The sequence below is a fragment of the Ornithodoros turicata genome, chromosome 4 (assembly GCF_037126465.1).
Source record: "Ornithodoros turicata isolate Travis chromosome 4, ASM3712646v1, whole genome shotgun sequence".
Lineage (NCBI taxonomy): Eukaryota > Metazoa > Arthropoda > Arachnida > Ixodida > Argasidae > Ornithodoros > Ornithodoros turicata.
This window is the reverse complement of record NC_088204.1, coordinates 52,893,234-52,918,029: the sequence shown is the minus strand read 5'-3', so window position 1 is coordinate 52,918,029 and position 24,796 is coordinate 52,893,234. Positions and strand designations below refer to the sequence as shown.

Genomic DNA, 24,796 nt, shown 5'->3' with positions numbered 1-24,796 from the left:
CGAGTAGACGCAAGCCAGAGGCGAGAGCACTCCACAAAACCGTACAGTGCTTCTGTAGCGCCCTCGGAAGCAAGGATACAAAAGAAGGACGAAGAATAAACGAGCGCGCCCCAGTTAATTCCTGGTAGCCGCTCAGCACGGACCCTTGTTCTGTCCCGCTTGATCTACAAATTTGGTCACCCGAACTCAGCGCACCTCATGAGTGAGCGTCAGAACCCCCAGATTGCTCACGGAGACGGAGTTAGCTCTCCCGATGGAGGTTCCGCCACGATATCGTCCACTCCGACTCCGATAATTTTCACGACTACGACCCTCCCACTCCCGTCCCCCGACTCTCGTCTCGTCCGACCCTCCCACTCTCGTTTTGGATTAAGAATCCAAAGACCTGGTTTCGACAAGTCGAAGCGCTCTTCCAGGCCTGTCGCGGCCAGATTAAGTACTGTGAAGTGCTGCCGCTTATCCCCCCCCCCCCCCCGAGCTGATCGATGACATTGATGACGTTCTTTCGTCGATACGGCCTGAGAACGCTTATGATACGTTGAAGTCTGCCATTGTTTCGCGCACGACGATTTCGGAGCGAGCGAGGATACAGCAGCTCCTCACGACTGAGGAGCTTGGTGACCGCCGTCCGTCGCAGCTCCTGCATCGGATGAGACAGCTCCTGGGAGATCGATCAGACGCCACGATCCTCCGCGAGCTCTTCCTCAACCGCCTTCCGCAAGATGTGCAACTCAACTTGGGTGGGAACGACGATGTTGCCTTAGACCGTTTGGCCGACCTCGCTGACCGCATCACAGATTATGCTTCAGCCTGCGTGGCAACAGTGCGTTCGCCTGCAGCCGCGCCGCCTCCGGTAACTAGCGAACTGGAAGGTGCCATCGCACGTTTGGCGGGAGAGATGAGAAAAAAATGTCGACGCAACTGGCTGATCTGCAAGCTAATCTTCACGGCCAAACTCGCAGGCCCCGATCGAGCAGTGGCCGATGCCCCCGCGCATCGTCGCAGCAGCGCACCCAGAGCCCCCAGTATTGCTGGCATCACCGACGCTTCCGACACCGTTCCACGCGTTGCCAAGCCCCCTGTACCTGGCAGGAAAACTCCACGGCCGGTCACCAATGGCGACCGATGGCGAATGGCGGTAACCGACCAAGGCCCCCGACCTGCCCACCTTCTGTATGTCAGGGATCGAATCGGGAACCACCGTTTCCTTGTGGACACTGGAGCACAAATCAGCGTTATACCAGCAAAACCTTCCGACAAGAAAGTTCGTCAGGGTCTCACGCCAGCACTGCAAGCTGCGAACAGGTCCACCATCAACACATACGGTCTACGTTCCCTCACTCTTGATATTGGCTTATGCAGGACGTTCAGGTGGCTCTTAGTGGTTGCCGACGTGGAGCACCCGATTCTTGGGGCGGATTTCATACATTTCCACAATCTCGACGTCAGCATAAAGCAGCGCCGCCTGCGGGACAATATAACGAACCTCGTTACCGTCGCTTCCGTCTCTACAGGACATTCTGCTTGTATTTGCACATTTATACAAACTTCACGCTACGGGAAGATCTTGGCGTCATTCCCGGAGCTCGTGAAGTCGTGCAATCTTTCCGCATCAGTGAAGCACAATGTCACTCATCGCGTCGAGACAACAGGTCCACCGGTCACGGCACGATTCCGACGTCTTTCCGGCGAACGCCTGGCTATAGCCCGTCGTGAATTCGAGCACATGCTAGCCCTGGGAATTATACGACCGTCCGCCAGTAATTCGCCACTACAAATGGTTCCTAAGGAGGAGGCTAATGACTGGAGGGCATGTGGTGACTACAGAGCCCTGAATGCGAGCACAATTCCCGATCGCTATCCTCTACCACACATCCACTATTTTTCGGAGCTCTTAGCGAGGGCTACTACGTTTTCCAAGGTCGACTTAGTTAAAGCCTACCATCAGATCCCTATGGAGGCTGAGCATATACCGAAGACTGACATCACAACTCCCTTCGGACTGTTTGAGTACGTCCGAATGCCTTTTGGCCTGCGGCACTGTGCTCAAACTTTCCAACGTTTCGTCAACGGAGTAACCCGCGGGCTGGTCTTTGTGGTAGCCTTAATTGATGACCTTCTTGTCTTCAGCTCATCCCCCGAACAGCACGAACACCATTTACGCCAACTCTTCAGTCGACTCCAAGAAAATGACCTTGTGTCAATGCAAAAAAAGTGCACATTCGGAGTGTCTGAGCTCAAATTCCTCGGCCATCACATCTCCACCGCGGGTATCCGCCCTCTGGACCACAAGGACAAAACCGTCACAGACTTTCCCAGGCCAACTACTGTTCGCCAGTTCCGCCGTTTCCTTGGCCTTATCAACCAAACATGTCACTTGGGCCTTACCGACGTCGACCGTTCCTTTTTAGTACGGTCTGGGGGGAGCCCTGTAGCGCCCTCGGTGGCAAGGATACAAAAGAAGGACGAAGAATAAATGAGCGCGCCCCAGTTAATTCCTGGCAGCCGCTCAGCACGGACCCTTGTTCTGTCCCGCTTGACCTACACTTTCTCATGTACAATGTGGCTACGAAGCCCTGCCCTGACAGCCTGAAATATAGCTGCGCCTCCAACGTCTGGGCCACCGAAAGCCAGCCAGCAACGACAGGTCCACATTTGAAAGTGTATCTCGGTAATTAATGGAGCCAATTGTTTGCGCTGAGTGCGCAGAACAGGCAGCGGTTCTAGGAACTGTACGGTAATGCACGTGATTGGCGGACGAAGGCCTCACGTGATGAATTTTAACCAGACGTGGCTAAACCAGTGGGTCAGCGGAACTGGCGAATACGGGCACAGGTATCCTCGTGTGCAACACAGAGATGAGAACACATTAGAGATCCTGGTGTGGAACATCAGAGGAGAGACACTATAGGAACACCAGAGAATTCTGATAATAATATCTCATACACTACAGTTCGCAGTACCACAACATCTGAGAAGAAAACACCAGGAATGTCCCAAATCACAGCCACTAAAAACACCGTGTTGTTTTTCAACCGTGATGTGGGCAAGCTTACGCTTGTCCCGTCCTACAGTTGGCAATACAAAACACCATAACGTTATTCCCGTTGTTCCTGTCTAGTTGATTTTTGAATCGTGATGTGGGCAAGCTTTCTTTTTTCCGATCTCACAGTTGGCAATACGAAAAACACCAGAATGATTCTAGTGCTTATTTCAATAGGGCGGCGCCGACCGTGGCTGTGTTGATAGGAGTCACGCGAAGTAACTTGCAGCCATCTTCACAGCTCTCGCTCCGCCTAACGGCAGGGTAGAGGCTGTCGTTCCCACGAGCGACGTGTTGCTTAGGGCCATGCGTTTGGACAGCAGGAAATACCAAATTCTCTTCGCTAGCGTTAGTGGAGTCACATACCACGTGCGCTCACTCCCGAACGACACCTTCACGACACGGATCGGCATAGAACCCCTGATAAGCCTCCGTTCGGGAAGGTGATGGGACTCCGAGGCGCGCTGGTTTGGCTTCGCCTCATTTCCATAGCGCAATTTAGCGATGGATATTTCAATGCACGTGCGCGTTTCAGGGTTTTTAAAACATGGAATGGCGTTCAACAAAAGTTTAGCAATTTATATCCCAACGTACGTGTCCGTTGCCGGAGTTTAATAAAGATGGTAGATTTAAATAATGGCCAATTCTGCTATCTCACATTTACTAATCTAATTATTAAGGTAACTATTTAATTCTAGGTAATTAGTCGTCCTGTAGAGACACACCTTCTCGACAGGATGTTCGGATGGCCGCGAAATCTACGATCTAAAATGTACGAAAATCTACGAAAACAGCATAGAGGTTGCTTTTGTAGTTCCATTACAAACTGTTAATGCTGAATACTGTATCACAGAACTGCAATGCTATTTTTCGTATCTTTCTTGGATTTCACAAAAAGGCTTTTCGGGGTCTCCGTTCATTAGCTTTGACAGGACTATTTGCAGTATGTATATTCTATGTTTTTGTAACTGTGTACTAGCTTATTCATTTACTGGTACACCATTCAGTAGACCATACTTGGTGGGTTTTTGGCTCAAAAATCAACATAACGCAATAAATAAATAAAATTCCGTAATGAATAAAAAATAAATAAGATACGCGCATGGTATACCCAGTTTAGGACAGCAAAGCAAATAGTTTGGAAAATGAGCAAGTCAAATTTAGCGGAACGGAGCAGCCAATAGACGACAAAATGTCTTCCACGCAAACGGATGACGGCTGTGTTACGCTTACCATTTTCCTGACCAAGACCGGCCACCTTAGTAACGGGCGATAACATTGTCAATTAGATGAGAGGAAGGGCAATGGAGTCAATAGCGAAAAGGGGTAATAAACACAAATCATTCCCCTCCTTTCTTCTTTTTTCTGAGAGTGTACTTGATGCATTGATGATCCGTTGTGTCGCTTTGTACTGCACTATGTACACTGTAATAGCGTTTTTAATTGCAACGAAAATAAAATCTAACTGTCGCACGTTGACGGCAGCGTAAAGTGACTTGATATCGTGACGTGACCGACACCGTTTCAGATGCTCATGAGTGCTTGCCATCTTTTTTCTGTTACATGTTCAGCTTCACAATTCGCTTCATTCATCGTGACAATAGACGCATCTTCCTCGAAGTGCAACTGAAGTGGGACGAATCCACCGAGTGGGTTGCAACCTATCCCAGCTACGGCACTAATCCTGCAGCTGGTCCTAACATCCCAGTGAAAAGAGGAGAACACATCCTCGTGGAGTTTAATGTCATAAAGTTCCGAAACGGAACGTTCAAGTTCTCGGTGAGTTATTTCATGCTTTGATGAACTACAACGGATGCCTACGCCTTGTGGCTTCTGAACACATCAGATAATCACATGGGAAGTTGACTTGTTTTTAATATGTATATATATATATTAGAGTTTAGAACAGATAGAAATGGCAGGCGATGCCTCCTTCCAGCATCCGGGAGTCGCTATGATTAGTATTAGGCCTGCGTCAGTAAAGCTCATTCGCCGTCGGGAGGTGCCACCGTCGAGTCTGGGCCGACTTCACTCGCGATTTTTTTCCCGCGTGCGCTTACCGATGGGCAGAGCGCCGCGCGTGCGCTTACCATCGCGCATTTTCCAGCCTGGGCCGACTTCGTTCGCGAATTTTTGCATGTGCGCAGTGGGTTGCGCGTGGGGCGGAGGGCGGCCCGTGGGCGGAGGGCCACCCGTGCGCTTATCGTCTCACATTCTTCCGCCTGCGCCGACTTCGTTCGCAATTTTTTTCCGTGGGCGCTGGGTGGCGCGTACGCAGTTTAGATGCAAGTATGGACATGCACCCTGCAAACCCCCACAAGCGATGCCACCATCGCACCTGGGCCGACTTCACTCGCGATATTTACGCCTGGGCCGACCTCACCCGCAATTTTTTCCTCCACAGCAGCTGTGTGGTGGGCGATTTACATGAATGTACAGACATGCTCTCTGGCAACCCCGCCAAGCGATGCCACCATCGCACCTGGGCCGACTTCATTCGCAATTTTTCTGCCTGGGTTGACTTCGTTGGCAATTTTTTTCTGTGCGCCGTGGGTGGCGCGTGGGCAGTTTACATGCAAGTATGGACATACACCTTGGCAACCCCGCCAAGTGATGCTACCATCGCACCTGGGCCGGCTTCATTCGCAATTTTTCCGCCTGCGCCAGCTTCACTCGCATTTTTTCTCCGCTGCAACAGCTGTGCGGTGGGCAGTTTACATGCAAATATAGACATGCAACGGACAGTCATACACAAAAGTACAAATAGAAATATATTTATTAATGCCAATGGTGTAATGCCAACTGTGAAGGGGAAAAATCCAGCCGAAAAAAAAACTTGAAACAGAAGAAACACAATACAATACCGTTCACATAATAAAGAATATACTTACTTATTAGAGCTACGATGCAATAGCATTGAAGAGGTATCACATAGAAAGAATCAAACACAATAATTTTTATTAATGGTAATCACACACACAAGCCTTCAATGAATCAGAATTAAAATGGGACACCACATTTAATCAAAAAGGATATTCTTAATCAATACGATCACAATCAAAATTACAAGTTTTATTATAAAAAGTGTAATATTCCTATACGTGAGCACCATCATTGCAAAAGTGCAGTTATTAATTTCAATTAAATTACAGGTTCTGACAGATGTAAGTAATTTCGAGCACAATAGGGAATCTAAGTTGAATATGCCTTATTCCAACATGACACACATTTAATTAATCAGTTTCTATTTAAGTGAATTGCATAGACGTAGAACTAATTCGATTAAAACAAAACCGACGCTTACATGTAGGGAAATAATAGCGAAACAATTCTCTATCAAAACGATAAATGGACGTGACTTTTAATCAAAGAAGGTATTCTTAATCAATATGATAACAATCAAAATTCCAAGTTTTATTATAAAAAGTTCGAGACGTGACCACCATCATTGCGACACTAACAATAGCGGGGTTTTAATTTCAGTCTGATAGATATAAGTAGGGGTGTGCGAATCCGAATATTTTAAGTGGAATCGAATATCGAATCGAATGGGGGGAAAATTCCGAATACCGAATCGAATATCGAATAGTCGTCCAAAATTTACAATATGTGACTTTCCCACTAAAAGTTTCCATTTTGTAGCCCATGGCTCTAGAGTCCCCACATTCGTCCTGCATGCTCGGCGAAGCATATTTCTGCACGTAGGATATTTGCGAGGGAGGCTTGTCCACGACGTTGTTCAGGTTCCTCAACTCGTTCGTTACGAATGTGTATTTACCGCACATGGAGGGGCCGCTTAAAATACAACGAAAAGGATGGCGGAACCGAAAAGGTTCGGGGGTAGACATGACTCGTGTGCACACGTTGCGCGAAGAAAAAGAAGAGACTGAGACTCGTAGAGAAATACATCTCTTTTATTTACACGTCGACGTCGTCCTCTAGGTCCGAACTGCGTTCCCAATACAGATTATCCAGACTAAAGGTGGACTTCTTTCTCGTCAGTCTGTCCGCCGCTAAGATGCGGTCGAGCGTCTTCATCTTGTCCTGACACATTTCTTGACGTGCTTGCAACCATTCCAGGCGGTGGACTTGAAACGCTTCCTCCACGGTGCCGCGAATAAATTCGCGAATTCTTCGTTTTTTGTCTTTTCCTGGCGACGACGAGAAACGCACGAGAATAAACCACACATGGTGTTTTCCAAGTATTGGTCTGAATGATAACGCGCGGAGAGCGCGCTCTCCCTTTATACGGCGCTTCCAAATAAAGAAAGGTAAAGAAGTAAAGAAATGGGCGTCAGAACGAAAGCGAATCCATCAGCACCACCATCGTGCTCGAAGCGCATGCGCGAGACGTGAAGGGCGACGAGACCAAAACCGAAATGTCCGACGGCAGACGTGGTGGCGCTGCGAGCGCGCGTGTGACGTATGCTCCGCGAAGAGGGCGCCAGATTCAGTTTTCTGTTTGCCTCTCGTCGGCTGCAGACGTCTGGCGCGTCGCTCGTATCGTGACAGTTGATGTGATGGTGAACTCCTTAGTCATGTAAAGAAGATGGAAGGCGGTGTGTGTGCATACAGATATGCTTGGATGTCGGTGAGTTGTCGTTTTAATACTTCTTCTGTTGTCGCGTTTACCTACCCCCTAAGTGCGATTGCTTGTCAGCGTGTATTGGAGTAGTGTATGTTTGGTGATTTAACTTGTTGCGATTAGCAGAAAGTCTTCCCCTTGTTGTTGTTATTCTTGTCCGTGCATGCCCAAACATGTTCGCAATTCCTTTGTTGCTATTCTCGTCGGTGTATGCCCACACATGTTCGCGATGGTGAAAATCTTGTGTGTGTGTCTGTGTGTGCCTGTTTTCGCCCGTGTTTTCCCCTCGTTAGCACTTTTTTTTTCTGCATTCCACGGAAGTCAGCATGATGACAGCGGTTCTGCCACCTGACGTGATGCTTTCCGACCTGCCTGGTGTGACGCTTTGCAAATGGCGGGGCCCATGGGCTGATGCTGTTACCGAACCGCTTAATCGCTTCATCGTCGTTACGGTCGTTACAAGCTAACGAGTAGCGGGAAATTCAAAAAGTTGGGCACGTGACAGATTGCGCGTGACGTGTACCATGGCCTTCACGTATCGCGCGAAGAGCGCCGTGCACGTGTTTTATCACGTGCCCACCTTTTTAAATTGCCCGCCCTCTTTTTGAATTTCCCGCCACTCGTTAGCTTGTAACGACCGTAACGAAGATGAAGCGATTAAGCCCCCTGGACTGACACATTAATGAATTGAATATGTATAGTAATGACTTGAATTATTAAATGAGTTTAGAAAGTGTATTTATGCTTATGTGCGCTTCTTTTCATGTGTCTCATTATAGAAAAATACAACATAACGATAATTTGATATTTTCCTCCTCTCTCTCTCGTTGGATTGAATAGTAATTGAATTTATTAATTGAAAATTATATTCTACGCTCTAGTATCGCATTCTTATGCGTGTATCAGCGATTTTGAGTGGAAAAATCGAAAAATTTAAAATAGAAATGGGGTGGGGGTGGAAATTGCAAAATTGCGGGTGAGAGAGGAGGAAGGTGTCATGTTGCTCGTTAAGTTGTATTATTCGATTACTACTGACGTGTGCAGCTAGGATCTCGCGTTTTGAAAGGCACTCGTGCCAGAAAGTGGTTTTGCTCGCTTGAGAATAAACTATACTTATGCAACCGTGAATCAAACAGGTTGAACATCCTTATTCATGTTCTTCCCTATGCAAAAAGTCTGCTAATTCAAAAGAAAAACATGTTGCCTTTCTGTTATGAGTGGTCTACAGAAAGTTAGACGCCATAAGTCAACACATGATGCCAGCACAAAGTTCACAAAAAGTCTCAAGGAAATCTGCTGTTTCTGTTGACTCTGGTCTGTTGACTTCAAACAAAAAACCAAACCAACAACCATTTTTGTAAGGAATATGCAAACAATATGTGTAAATTAAATAGAAAAACATACTGTCTCTTTTGTGAGTGGTCCGCAGAAACTTACCGGCTCTAAGTCAACAGAAAGCAAACATATGATGTCAGAACAAAGTTAAGAAAAAGTCTAAAGAAATCTGTTGTTTCTGTTCGCTCTGGTCTGTTGACGGTGAACAAAAAAACAACAGCAAGGGCCAACCGTAGCTTTACCGGATAGTCCCACAGAAAGTGGAGAGGATTTCAACAGGACCTCCTGTATAATCCGTCTCCAGAAATGCATGTATCTGTTGTCTACGTGTTGGATGATGCGCAGGTTTGGCTCTCTATTAGTGCTAGCTGTTGATCGTGTTACGTTGTTTCTCATTATTTCCATAGGTCTGTGCTAATCACTTAATAAGAAATTGAACAACCAAAAGTTATGTCATGTGGGAACAAAACATCTGAAACCTAGATTCGACGTTGTGCTCGAAATTCCTTACAGCACTTAATAAGAAAGTCTCCGCTACACGATAATGTTGAAATTATTAGTGTTGAAATGATGGTGGTCACGATTCAGACCTGTTCTAATAAAACGTCAAATTTTGGTTGTAATCATATTGATCAAGATTGTCCTCAACTAAATGTGGTGTCCTTTGTTATTGATTTTATTTCCTCTTGTGTTCGTGTCGTCTAACTGTGTTCCTGTTGCGTTTCGTGGTCCCTGTTGTGCACAATTAATTACTTACATCTATCAGAACTTGTAATTTCAATTTCAGTTTGTTTTCCTTAACGGAAAGGAGGAGGAGCAAAAACAGCGGGGCAGCCAGGCTTGACAAAGGCTCGTCCACCTTTTACATTGTACAGTCATTATAGGAATAACACACTGGCATCCGCCTTTTTATACCATATATATACGCAAGTGCTCATTAAGCCTAGCCAGATGCAACGATATACATAACAATCTAATTAAGATAAAACAATAATTACGTTACAGGCAGTGACAAGTTTGATAGCCATTACGTATACGAATAAAATCTTATTGTTTTACAAATACAAAATAAAGACAACAGTAGAAATATTAGCTGCATATCCAAGAAGAAACTACAAAGTTCCCTTTTGGTGATCAGTGATGTAAGGTTAAAGGGGTTGAGAAACCACACGCATAGACCTTTGGATCTGGCAGAGTCTGTTCGCCTTACTCCACGCACTCCGTACTCAAAGTCCCACCTCCTATTATTTTTTATGCTACAGGGTTTTAAAAATCTCCCATTTTTGAGGCCCCCGCCGACCGTGGCGCCAAACGGTGCCGGGCAGCTCCATGAAGTCGGCGGGAAGTGACGCCTTGACCGGTTGCTCTATGACTCTACGTCATAGCCCTTCCGCTCATTTCATTTCACTTCGCCACGTCGCGTCCAAGCGCTCGCCGCGGCCCTGTTTACAGGCGTCGTCATGAGAACGGGAACTCCGCACTTCCGTGGCGCGCTCGGTACTACGTCATACCGAGATCGGGCGAGGAGGAGGCGAGCCAAGAGTGAAAGGATCTCCTCATATTCAAAGCGCCATAACTCCGTGGCGCGGAAGCGCAGCGCGAAAGGGTTTCGACGGAGGTGTTTCGCACCAATAGATCTACATTTCAAACATCATTTTGTGTAATATTTGGATTTGGATTCACAACCCCTTTAATGTTTTGTTCAGTGTAATAGTTAAATATTGAGAATGTGCTGTACCTTAATGGTTGTCTTCCATAATTTGTCCAGCAAAAGAGACATGCCATTCCACCCTTCGAAACGAATAGTTAGAAATTCGCTTTCTAAGTTGACATTGATTGAGAAAGTAGTAATTGAAATTAAAACCCCACTATCGTTAGTGTCGCCAATGGTGGTGGGCTAGTTCCATCTCAAATCGAACAATCCGGTAAACTTGATGTCTGGAATGAACGGGGAAAAAAATATATGTTGAAGGCATCAGTGAGTTAGGAGAAATAAACGCTTTCCGAATTCTCTGCGCTGCGCGGTTTTTGGAAATAGGAGAGGAGGAAAAAACTGCCTCTCATAAGACGATGCCGTCGCCCGCGGGTTTGAGCGTTCTCTACAAGGCTATTTCTTCTCGCATTATAGTAATTTCTTGATCTTACTTTAGCCCACTTAGGGCACAATAGAAATTCCTGCCATTCTCCACGCCCCATAGCCCCACGAATGACAAATTAAACGGCATAAAGCTCAATCTTATCCGTTTTGTACACCGTCCGCAAAATTGCAGTGAATATGGTGCTTTTCGGTACTTTGAGTCAAATTTGATATTTTTTTGCAAACAAACAAAAACGGCCACAGCACTGCCAACGCAGGATCCTATTGTGCCCTAAGTGGTCTAAAGTCATATCAAGAAATTACTATAATGCGACAAGAAATAGCCTTGTAGAGAACGCTCAAACCCGCGCGCGACGACATCGTCTTATGAGAGGCAGTTTTTTCGTCCTCTCCTATTTCCCGAACCGCGCAGCGCAGAGAATTCGGAAAGCGTTTATTTCTCGTCACTCACCGATGGCTTCAACATATATTTTTCCCCGTTCATTCGAGACATCAAGTGTACCGGATTGTTCGATTTGAGATGGAACTAGCCGGTGGTCACATCTCAGATTTCTTATAATAAAACTTGAAATTTAGCTTGTTATCATATCGATTAAGAATGTCTTCTTTGATTAAAAGTCACGTCCATTTCTCGTTTTGATAGAGCGTTGTTTCGCTATTTCCCTACATGTAACTGCTGTTTGCGTGTTGGAGGATGCGTCGGTTTTGTTTGATATAGTGCTAGCTATTGATTGTGTTGTGTTGATTCAAATTATTTCCTATGCTATTCACTTAATAAGAAGCTGATTAATAAAATGTGTGTCATGTTGGAACAAGGCATATTCAACTTAGCTTCCCTATTGTGCTCGAAATTACTTACATCTGTCAGAACTTGTAATTTAATTGAAATTAAAACTCCACTGTTGCAATGATGGTGCTGACGTATAGGAATAATAGACTTTTTATGATAAAACCTGTAATTTTGATTGTAATCGTATTGATTAAGAATATCTTCTTTGATTAAATGTGGTATTCCATTGCATTCCGTGCTATTTCATTTTAATTCTGATTCATTGAAAACGTGTGTGTGTGTGTGTTTCATTACCATTAATAAAAATATTGTGTTTGATTCCTTCTGTGTGGTACCTCTTCAATGCTATTGTATCGTGGCTGTAATAAGTAAGTAGATTCTTTAATGCGATGATTAGTGTTTTATGGCGCATCAGCAACTCAGGCCATCATGCGCCAATTCTTTATTATGTGAACTCTACTGTATTGTGTTTCTTCTGTTTCAGGTTTTCACGGCTGGATTTTTCCCCTTCACAGATTGGCATTACACCATTGGCATTAATAAATATGCTTCCAGTTGTACTTTTACATATGGCTGTCCTTTGCATGTCTATACTTGAATGTAAACCGCCCACCGCAAAGCTGTTGTAGTGGCAAAAAATAGCGTGTGTAGCTGGCCCAGGTCGAAAAAAATGGCGAGTGAAGTCGTCCCAGGTGCGATGGTGGCATCGCTTGGCGGGGTTGCCAAAGTGTATGTCCATACTTGCATGTAAACTGCCGACGCGCCACTCACAGCGCGCAGAAAAAAGTAGCGATTGAAGTAGGTCCAGGTGCGATGGTGGCATAGCTTGGTGGGGTTGCCAGCGTGCATGTCTATACTTGCATGTAAACCGTCGACCACACAACTGTTGTGGCGGAAAAAAATGCAGGTGAAGTCTGCCCAGGCAGAAAAATCGCGAGTGAAGTCTGCCCAGGTGCTATGGTGGCATCGTTTGGGTTGCCGGTGTGCATGTCCGTACTTGCATGTAAACTGCCCAAGCGCCACCCACCCCGTACGGAAAAAAAATTGCGAACGACGTGTGACCAGGCGGAAAAATGTGCGACGATAAGCGCACGGCACTCATGGCCAGTATCGAACATACATGTAAGTTCGATACTATCTTTTGATACATTTTGTGTATCGGTATTAGGTATCGCGTGCCAAAAATGAGAGTATCTGAGTATCGGTATCGAAAATACATTTTTAGTATATCGTGTATTTTAACGATACTCGTACTAAAAAAATACTCAAATATTAGGGCTGTTGTGAGACTGAAGGCCTGTTCCGACATAGCAGCGCCCTAATAAAGCACCACAAAACAGCGCTCACCATTATTGGACGGTTCACACTTGAAATGCGGCGCTAGCCTTATTATTTAGCGGAAGTTCCGTGGTCGTTTCCGGTCTCTCCCATTATAACACCTCCGGGGTTCGACGGCATGCAAACGAACAAGTTCGATCAACTGACTGAACGAAAAATTACCAAACTTTTTGGACAACAGTCTCGTCGCCGAAGCGGTCGCCGTGCCGTGAATGCGGAAGCGCAACAACTTCACGACTTCCGCGACGTCATCGCTGAAGAGCCTTCTCATTTGTTAACACGAATGTAGCGCTAACATTAGCGCTGGAAAAGTTGACATGAGCTCAATTCCAGCGAACGCTAATTTTTAACGGTTTGGAGCACTGCGCGGAGGAAAATATAGTGCTATTTTCTAGCGCTATATAGCAAATCGCTATATCGCGGAATAAATCGGAACAGTCCTTTAGGGTTGGCGGCCTCGCTCAGGCGGTAGTACAAGCCAGGCCGCAGCGGCGTAGGCAATTCGGTCGAAGTTTACGTCCGCGCGTGCTTCTCATCGTCAAGGTCGCCGGGAGAGGAGGCCCTGGGCCGTGTTCTGGGACACACTCGCGGGCGGCTTCTAGTTGTTTCCAGAAAATCTCTTCCGTGTCTTTCTACGGCGGGCGTGCCGAAAACGCAGCCATAGCAGCCTTACCGAGGACCAACCTCACGGCTTTCGGAACTGCGCTGCCCGATGTCCCCCTGCTCAGTGCGTAACGCTAAATGTTCAACTTCAAACGTCCATTATAGCAGTGCTGGCAAAATAGCTGTTCGGCTCCCCAAGCGCACGAGGCTTGCACCTTTTAGCACAGAGTAAAGTCGGAGGCTACCGGCTAAGTACTGCAGTACCAAACGAAAAGCAGCAGAAAAAAGCAGGGTGTCGGAGCGAACCGGAACCGAAAAAAAAAATGCTGTGGCGGCCACCTACCGTAAAAGAAGACGGACAGCATGCCCTTTTCACGCACACGATCTCGATCATCATTCTCGCTCGCTCATTCTAGGAATAAAGTGTCGCCCCATCGGACCTCTGTCCCAGTGTGGTTGCTCCTTACTAGCTCCCACATATTTGGTGACCCAGATCATACATTCTCTAAAATTGACTTGGTGAAAGCATATCACCAAATCCCCATGCATCCCGACAGCATCGCAAAGACGGCCATAACAACCCCTTTCGGGCTCTTTGAATATCTAAGAATGCCGTTCGGCCTCCGAAACGCAGCACAGTCGTTCCAGCGTTTCGTCGATGAGGTTCTGCGTGGTCTCCCGTACTGCTTTGCCTACATCGACGATATTCTTGTCGCTAGCCCATCGCTTGAAGCTCACCGCGACCATCTCCGCGAACTCTTTTCTCGGCTCCAGGAAAACGGCCTCATCATTAACCCATCAAAGTGCCTTTTTGGCGTCAAGGAGCTGGAGTTTCTCGGCCACCTCGTCACTGAAGACGGCATCCGACCATTGCCCACTAAGGTCCAAGCCGTGCGTGATTTTCCCCTCCCTCCAACGATCAAGAAATTGCGGGAATTCCTTGGAATGGTAAACTTTTACCGCCGATTCATCCCCAACTGCGCCACTATCATGCGACCCTGCAACGAGCTCCTTTCAGCCAAGACCCCACGAAATGCACACCTTTCTTGGTCTGACGTCGCCCTGGCCGCATTCGAGCAACTGAAGGTTTCCCTCGCAGATACGGCCCTCCTTGCCCACCCACTCAAGGACGCCCCTACAAACCTTCGCGTTGACGCTTCTAACGTTGCCGTTGAAGCCGTTCTCCAACAGAAGATTGATGGCGTATGGACCCCGTTGGCCTTCTTCTCTAAACCTCTACGACCTGCAGAGCAGAAATACAGCACATTTGGCCGGGAGCTATTTGCGATCTACCTGACCATTCGGCATTTCCGTTATTTCCTTGAAGGTCGACAATTTCACGTTCTCACGGATCATAAACCCCTTACCTACGCTATTCACGCCAAGCGATCCACTCTCACGCCTCGAGAAGTCCGGCACCTGGCCTTCGTGTCCGATCTTCGCCACATCAGCGGTTCCGACAACGCCGTCGCCGACGCTTTATCCCGCGCCCCTACCTGTTCGGCCGTGACACTCCCAGCACCTTTGGACTTCAGCGCCATGGCCTCTGCCCAAATTCGCGATCCTAAACTCGAGCAGCTCCGTTCCTCGTCTACGTCTTTGGAGTTTCAGGACGTGCACATCCCTAACGCAGATGTTACCTTGGCCTGCGATGTCTCAACGGGCTCTCCTCGTCCTTTCGTCCCAGAAGCCTTCCGACACGAAGTTTTCAAAGCTCTTCATGCCACGTCCCACCCAGGAGTCCGAGCTACACAACGTCTCGTGTGTGACCGATACGTCTGGCCAAACATGCGCTCGGACGTTCGCCGTTGGACGCGTTCGTGCCTCGACTGCCAGCGCTCCAAGATCAGCCGTCACATCATTGCTCCAACTCGACCTTTTCCTCCTCCCGCCTCCCGTTTCGAGCACGTACACATGGACCTCGTCGGACCCCTGCCTCCATCTCGTAGGTTCCGCTTCCTGTTTACGTGCGTCGACCATTTTACCCGTTGGCCCGAAGCTCACCCTATACCTGACGCCACAGCCGAAACCATATCACGCGCGTTCCTGTCTGTCTGGGTCTCACGTTTCGGAGTCCCAGCCTCCATCACGACAGACAGAGGCCGTCAATTTGAGTCGAAGCTGTTTAACGACCTCCTGAAACTTCTTGGCATCAAGCGACACCGAACTACGGCTTACCACCCCTCCAGCAATGGCTTAGTTGAGAGGCTGCACCGCCAGATCAAGGTTTCCGTTCGTGCTCAATCCGACCCCGCTCTCTGGGCTGATCCATGCCCCTCGTGTTACTTGGGCTGCGTACTGCTCTCAAGACGGACCTTCATTGTTGCCCGGCTGAGCTCGTTTACGGCACTACCATCCGCGTGCCCGGAGAATTCTTCGCTGCATCACCACAACCTGCTGCTACCGACTCGTACCTCGCCCAGCTCCGAACCACCTTTCAAAATATCCGGTACACCCCTTCACGACTGTCTTTAGCCCGCCCCCCGTTCATCCTCAAGGGCATCTTCCTTACAACTCACATCTTCATCCGCAATGACGCCGTACACTCCTCGCTCCTCCCACTCTACCTCGGCCCTTACCAAGTACTCCGTCGTTCCGAGACGTTTTTCACTCTGAACATCGCCGGACGAGAAGACGTAGTCTCCATCGACAGGCTTAAGCCTGCCTACATTGACCAGCATGACACCCTCATCCACCATCTCCCATGGCCTACAACACCCAACACCGAGCCGACTCAACGGTCCCGCAAGGTCCACTGGGCTACCCCGCTCACTTCGTGGCCGTTATTTCTGTAGGCGGGGGAGTATCTGTGGCGGCCACCTACCGTAAAAGAAGACTGACAGCATGCCCTTTTCACGCACACGATCCCGATCATCATTCTCGCTCGCTCATTTTAGGAATAAACTGTCGCCCCATCGGACCTCATTCCCAGTGTGGTTGCTCCTTACTAGCTCCCACAACGCTATTTTGGTGCGAACCGGAACGAAATCGAAACCGTATACGCTTTTTCGCTCAGAAGGGAAACCGAAAAATATGTTTAACGGTTTTCGGTCCAAGAAAAACTTCGCCGGTTTGGAATACGGATAGGCGAATGAAACAGACGTCGTGTGCTCTGAAGTCATGTCATGGATACTATACGAGGTTTACGGTTACGGTGGAATGTATGTCGGTATACTATGGCCCTTAGGCTCCCTTCGTAATGGTTTATCGTTCGCGCGTGCACACAGACTTAGAGGTACATGTGACTCTCTAGCAATGTGCCGTAGTGTTCGTTTTAATTTGATCCCCGCAAACTCTCCTCAACTAAACAGCGACCCAAAGGGGCTGCATAACGGCTTCTTTATCGTTAATGTCGCGCAACGCGTCCCTTGTTTGAGAGCAGCTAAGTTGAATACATCTACGTATACGCAAGGGCAAGCCCGTGCGAAGTGGCAACTCTTTTGTGGACAGGACACGATGGAAATAAAACGGAGCCGTCGAGCGCGTTTGTGAGTGAAGGTGTTCCTCGATTTGCGTCGTACTTGTGCGGTGGTGCTTGCTGGCTAGACAGTAGCAACAGACATTCGGATGGGACGCGATCGCTCCAATCCAGCAAGAAAGTACTTTACGTATGACATCACGACAAATAAGCCCGTTTGTAGCATGTGCTTCAAGAAAGGAGAAAGCCCATTTGAACAGACAGGAACCAGGAGCTACCAAATACCATGTATGCGAAATAAACGGGTTTACATTTTGTAACATTGATTTTCAGAAAGAGTGCGCTATAAAAATACACTAAAGGTTCCAGAAATAACGTATATTTTTTTTACTTCCCTATAATCATATTACCAGCTTTATTATATTGGGATTTCAATTATGTAAACTTGGCTAGTCATAACACCAGCTTTATTATATTCGGGATTTCAGTGATGTATCGAAGTAATGACGATACAGTATCGAGTATCTGTATCGAAAATCAATTTCGCTTCTGTATCTTGTATCGGTATCGAAAATCAATTTCGCTTGTGTATCTTGCATCAGTATCGGAAATGCAATTTTTGAGGGTATCGAGTATCGGTACCAAAAATACTTTTTTGAAGTATCGTGCAGAGCACTGGCGCACGGGTAGCCCTCCGCCCCATGCGCAACCCATTGCACACATGAAAAAAATTGCGAACGAAGTCGGCCCAGGCTGAAAAATGCGCTATGGTAAGCGCGCGCGAGAAAAAAAAATTCGCGAGTGAAGTCGGCCCGGACGCGAGGGTGGCACCGCCTGACGGCGAATGAGCTCTACTGCCCCAAGCCTTATACTACTGCTATGACTGATACGGGCCTGCAACGCGCCTCGGCATCCCTGCTCTCCAATCCAATCCAAATCGTGTTTTTTCCTACGTACTCAGTGTGCGTTTGTTTTACTTGCTCCCATCGCGTGTTGTAAAAGGCTAGGCAAGAGGTGATCGAGGAAGAATAGCTATTCGAGGATGACCGAAGTAGCGTTACAGGAGTCAGGCATCGTTTTCTGCGCAGCTGCAGTTTCCTATCCCGATGTTGAGCTGCTTAGAGGAAGACTTCGGAACAAAATTGTTTGAAGGGTTCTGTTACTTTTACAATGGCTGAGATGTGTTGAACGCAGTTACAGAATATATCGGCTGAAAACGGCGCAGACGTCACAAAAAATGATTTTTGAAATGTAAGAAGCGGCGGGTACTGCTACTGCTAAGAAGCTGCGGTCACTGGGTAATACGTCCACTGGATCTGTGTTTCTCCTTAGGGGAATTTTCACCTGGCGACGATCGACGCGACGACTGAGCGCGTGGCGGAAATAGTCGCGCATTTCCGGTGTTGGGAGAGGAGAGACGTCTAGCAAAAAAAGAAAAAAACATGCCATGCCGAACTTTTTCACGACGTCGGCGAGAGCTGCCGAGAACGTTCTACTGGCGACCAATAATACGACAGAGAAAGGCCACGCCTCCTGCTTTTTCATCTGCTTTGGACGACGGAATGCCACTGTGGTGGGAACCAGTGTTGCGGATTTGAATCCACGGATTTGATTTAAATCCACCGGAGGGCTGGCGGATTTGATTTGCGATTTGATTTGCGCAAAAAAGCATGGGCAGGATTTGGATTTGGATTGAATCGCATTTCCCACTAATGGTTTGGATTTGGATTCAATCGCCCTTTTTCTCAGCGGATTTCGCCAAGCTCCCTCACAAGACGCATGGATTTCAAATTGAGCGAAGCGCCGTTTCGCATTCTACGCGAATTGATGTGACCTTGTCTGAAATCTGCACACGCACTAGCGGCGTCCTCTCTCCAGAGCGACAGGAGTAGCCGTTTTGTTCCAATCACTTCCCCTCACCGCACCGAGGGAACACCAGGTGCAGTTCTTTGAACGCAGTTAACGTTATTCTGTCGATTGGACGGCACCTTTCCCGTGGACCTCTGTGAGTCTTCAAGCACGACCCGTTTCAAGCTTGCCAAATCATGTCGCGAAATTCTTGGTCTTCGCCATCATATTGAACGCATATAGGTTGACGCACTCACGTCAAAACAAAGTAAAAACGAACAATAAATATATCACATCCTATCATTTCGTGATTTCCGGAAGGCAAGCCTTTCCTACTCCCACGGAGAATTATGGCAAGATGTGCCACTCTTCCTCGCATACCCCCTTTTTTTCCCTTGATTACAACAGTCTGTACTGCGCGAGGAAAATTTTTACAAAGCCCCGAAACGTCAGCATTAAAATAGACCCATGGGATACATGTTTAGTATAAGTATTCGTAACGTGTCCCACGACTCCGACCTGTCGTTGCCTTCATTCTCACCATAATTCATCCTCTCATATTAACCACTGTGAAATGGGGTAGTGTCCTGTGGCTACCACGGGGAAACATCCCATGTCATCATCACTTCTTCATTTATTGTTGTTGTTGTTGTTGTTGTCCCACGATTTATTAACGATCCATTTAGTTGTGACCCCCAGGGTATAGTAACCAACGACCTGTGGTCTTTTGAGTACTGATGGTAGAAATTGACGCAGGCGTGTGTTTTTGGGCGTAGCTGAGCCTAGGCCCGCGATAGGAATTCCTTCACTCAGGCGTGTTCGCCCGGTGTTAAATGACGAGGAGGTTCCTGACCCAACATCCGCTTTTGGGAAGGTGTACCATACCTACCAACTCCACACTGTTCATGCCCCGTAAAGCCCGAGCCAACACCAACACGATACGTGATGATGGAGATGGGGGTTGTGCACCGCCCCTCCGAGAGTGAGCCAGTCATCTACGATTCAATACACTTTTATCATTATCACTTTTTCTATTTTGGTGTAACACAAAAATTTAAGGGCACTCAACGAATTACGTGTTGGCAATGCAACAGAAAGTGCGGCCGATTTTCGATAAAGTTTTACTATTTTCTTTCTGGATGCCTTCAACTCAACTCAGCTCCCATCATTCATTCATTACATGTATTTTCGTTGGGCTTCCCTTTGCGTCTCTCTTCCACTGGCATTGCGCAATTCCGCGCGGCGGAGTGGCCAGCTGTCGGCTACGCGCCGGCGAGGAGAGCCGTCTGACCCAACGGGGAATTAAATGACGGAGGACGAGTTTTTTTCGTGAGGAGGAATCTAATGCTATCACACTGCAGGCCGCCGCAGCTCTGGGCTCGTGCAATGTTCGGGACTGCCTAGCTCTGGGGGAAGTACTCATGCCCTCCAAAACGCGGCCGGTGTTAGCTTCCACGTAATCGTACGGCGGCTGGTCGCGCGTGAAATACAACATCCACATTCAACGATCCGAAATGGCTGCGCGTCTTCAATCTTTAAGAGGGAGCACGCTCGGCATGCCTGTTGCCCGCACGGGGCGTGCGAACGCTAGAGGTGACACAGTGAGGTCGCCTTCTGTCCACTCTTGGGTAGTTCCATTTTAAATCGACAACGGTGGGAAATTGACAATTTTTAATTTCCATGAAACATGAAATGTATGAAAAAAAATATATGTTAGATAGCATCTCGATTGATGACAAATGCAACAATTCCGATATGGAGAGGCGGAAGGTTGCGGCGGCGAATGCTGGTTCGAATTTTTTCCCAACTTTGACCTCATAGCAACGCGCTTCTTTTTTTACCACATCCTTCAAATTTGGCTGATAAAACCTACGGGTTCATGACAGCACGCCGAAAAAGTCCCGTGACTCCTACTTTAAAGGGGGGCTACGAAAAAATTCCCGAACACAGCACTTTCGGCAAAAAATGTACGACTTCGAACTTTTATTGTTCATGAGCGGGTATACGCATTAGTAGTAAAAGGGCATGCCGAGAGAGACCGGTGGCGAGTACGTTCCATAGGTGTCTGGTTCGAACCCCACAGCGTCTGGCGTATTTTTCCCTGCGCGGCGCCAGTGCGGAGGGTTGTCCGCGCGCTTATCGGCGGGGAGGGCTGCGCGTGCGCTCATCGTAGCGTATTTTTCAGCCTGGGCAGACTTCTTTCGTCATTTTTCAATCTGCGCCGAATTTTTTCGCGAATTTTTCCCGTGCGCGACAGGCGGAGCTCGGGTAGAGGGCTGCTGCGGTGGGCGGAGCGTGGCCGGAGGGTTGCGTGAGTGCTTACTTGCTCACATTTTTCAGCCTGGGCCGACTTCTTTCATCATTTTTCAATCTGTGTCGACTTCAATCGCAATTTTTTTCCCGCTACAGCAGGTGTGCAGTAGCGATTCACATGCAAAGGATAGCCATACACAAAAGTACACGTGAAAATATATTTATTAAAGTCATTAGTGTCAGGAATTATGTTATGACTCCGTGTGAAGGAGAAAAACTCAGCCAAAAAATCTGATGCAATAACATTGCAGGGGTATTTTATTAGTGATAATCACGCAAGTTTTCAATTAAGCAGAAGGAGTAGCACATTTTAATCAAAGAAGACATTTTTAATCAATACGATTACAATCAAATTAAAAGTTTTATTATAAAAAGTCTAACATGACCAACCATAGCGGAGTTTTAATTACAATGTTCTGATATGTAACTTCATGCGCAACAGCTAGTATTCCATTATGAAACATTTAATCAAAGAATATATTTTTAATCAATATGATTACAATCAAAATTAAAAGTTTTATTATAAAAAGTCTAACATTATTATACGTGACCACCATACTGGAGCTTTAATTACAAGTGCCGATATATGTATGTGAACAGCAGAGAACCTGGAAGACCATGTCACACGAACACGAGGGGAAATAAAACCTATAACAATACATTGGTTAATCAAAACAACAGAGGAGGAGAATAATCTATCATTTTAACTATCATAAAATCATCCTCGTGACTTCCCCATACAATTTTCATTCTAAGAGACACTACAAACCTTACTTTGTTTTATGAATTCAACACAGAAAATATATTAAAAAATGAACATCAACACATAGCACGCTCCTAGCCAACAATCAGCTCTAATAATATCTGCCCCGATTTGTTGAAGACGGGAGGCGTACACCTGACAGTTATGAACATTTTCGAGCGCAATAGGGAAGATTATTCCAACATTACACAATTAATCAATTTCTTATTAAGTAAACAGCATAGACATACGGAAATAATGAGAAAAACGATCAACAGCTAATAGAGAACCAAAACACATCACATAAACAACGGACACATGCAGGAAAATAAATGAAAAAGAATCTATCAAAACGATCAACATGCACGCATGAATGGCAGAGAAACACTTTGAACAGCACATGATGAATAATTTAATACAGCACAGAGCTAACGCTGAATAGCAGAGAAACAATCTAAATGGCGCATCTGCCAACGTGTAAACAACAGACAGGAAAATATTACTGAAGCAAGATCAACAGCTAAAGAGAGCCAAAATCCAACACGTAAACAAGAGGTACACAAAGGATAAATAGTTGAAGAACAGTCTAACAAAACAAGAAACATGCACGGATGAATAGCAGAGAAACACTCTAAACGGTGCATCTACCAACGGTAAACAACAGACACATGCAGGAAAATAATTGAGAAAGAATCAATCAAAACGATAAACATGCACGGATGAATAGCAGAGAAACATTTTGAACGATGCATCTGCCAACATGTAAACAACACACCGGAAAATAATAGCGAAACAAACTATCAAACATTACAATTTGAAATAATATATCTTTTGAACTATCATAAAATCAACCATGCGAGCTAACAATATAGAATTTTCATCCTACTCAGGCACTATAAACATTACCTTGACAGAGGTATCCAAACACGCAGCACAACTAAGCTTTCCACTGTACAACCAGACTGGAGCCCGGCGGGGTCACTCTCTCCATCTATGCAGCCCGGTGGGGTCACTCTCTCCATCTATACAGCCCAAAGTGTGGAACCTGTTGTCAATCTGTGGGGTTGGGGAAATCCTCTCTCTTTTTCAAATTCTTTTCTCCAAAGGAAATATTCTTAGGATCGGTGTACAGAGGAGAATTTTTTATTGATCGCACATAGACATTGGAATTATTCAACTCTCAAGAACACAATAAGAACCCTATCAAAAACAATAGAACACAAAAAAAAATCTAAGAATAGACTTTCTAAGCAAACGTGAAAATAATATCGGCGCGAACAATACTCAACGAACAACTTTGCATTTAATGTATTTCAGATCAGACACAACTATTAGGCAATCATTATTCTCAACTTACAAAATATCAATCGAGTGAAAGTCAAGTTTATTCAGTGATAGAAACAATACTAATTTGAAAACGAGAAACAAATTTAATTACATAATTTTTAATGATAACTTTGCAATACACGCAGAAGCCACAAACAACTCATATGAATTGCAAATTATTGTGTTTGCTAAAGCGGAAATCAACGTACACAACATTCTAATCTAGTAGAATATTTTTATTAATATCAATCGAGTGATCATCTGAAACAAAGTCAAAAGCAGTAATTAATTTAGGCAAACATTTTTCGCAACCACGCGGCGCAAATATACATCACAGAAACACGTCTTTTTCATTTCAGGACCCACTAGTGGAAGCAAAATATCAATCGAGAGAAAGTTAAGTTTACTATGTGATAGAAACAATACTCATTCGAAAGCGAGAAACAAATTTAATTACATATTTTTTATGATAACTTTGCAACAGTAATTTCTACACGCAGAACCCACAATCAACTCATCTGAAATGTAAATTATTGTGTTTGCTACAACCAAAATCAACGCACACTGCTAAAAATACATTCCCAACTAGTAGAATATTTTTATTAATATCAATCGAGTGATCATTGAAACAAAGTCGAAAGCAGTAATTAATTTAGGCAAACATTTTTTGTAACTACGCAGCGCAAATATACATCACGGAAACATGTCTTTTTCATTCGGGGCCCAACTAGTGGAAACGAAGTGAGAGAGTTCCCGTATACTTTCGTTAAGGTTACGCCCGCAGGGAGTAGGGGAATCCAACAACGGTCTTGGTATACAAAGCCATAAACCGACTCCAGCAAGTCAAGTTAGGGAAGGATGGGCTCTAGCGCTGTCTTGTACATAGAATCATTGAAAGCAAACATTTTTTCCTTACACATCACATCTTTTTGTAAATTGAATTTCATCATTCTCACGGCAGGTGGAACATTCTAAACGCGATAATAAATTTTTAATTAAATGTCGAGGCGCACTACAAAACAGAACAGACAATGGCTATACATTGAAGAGATGGACGGATTTTGTACTCGTTACCATACGTCATGGGAGGACCTGATAAAAAGTGCTTCGAAAAGGAGGAGCCGCGAAACGATTCATTTATCGCTGCATTTCAATACGTCCTAGACATGGTCGTATTCGGAGATATGGTGCAAATTATGGAATTCAAGATGCGAGAACTTGTATGTCGAATCTACAATAGTTATAAAAATATTTGCACGTCAACATCGGAAGGACCGTTTGGATTGATGGTGGAGTTTTTGAGGTTTGCTAACGAAGAATTGAAATACACTAGACCAAACGTAATTGTAATCATTGT

General features: G+C 46.0%; 1 protein-coding gene across 1 annotated transcript in view; it reads left to right on the top strand.

The window, feature by feature from the left end:
• LOC135393178 (uncharacterized) overlaps nt 1-24,796 on the top strand; it is a 282,577-nt gene that overhangs the window by 84,416 nt on the left and 173,365 nt on the right. The window contains exon 3 of the mRNA XM_064623683.1: nt 4,615-4,822. Within this exon, the coding sequence (XP_064479753.1) occupies nt 4,615-4,822 (208 nt within the window). The remainder of the gene's footprint in view (nt 1-4,614; nt 4,823-24,796) is intronic.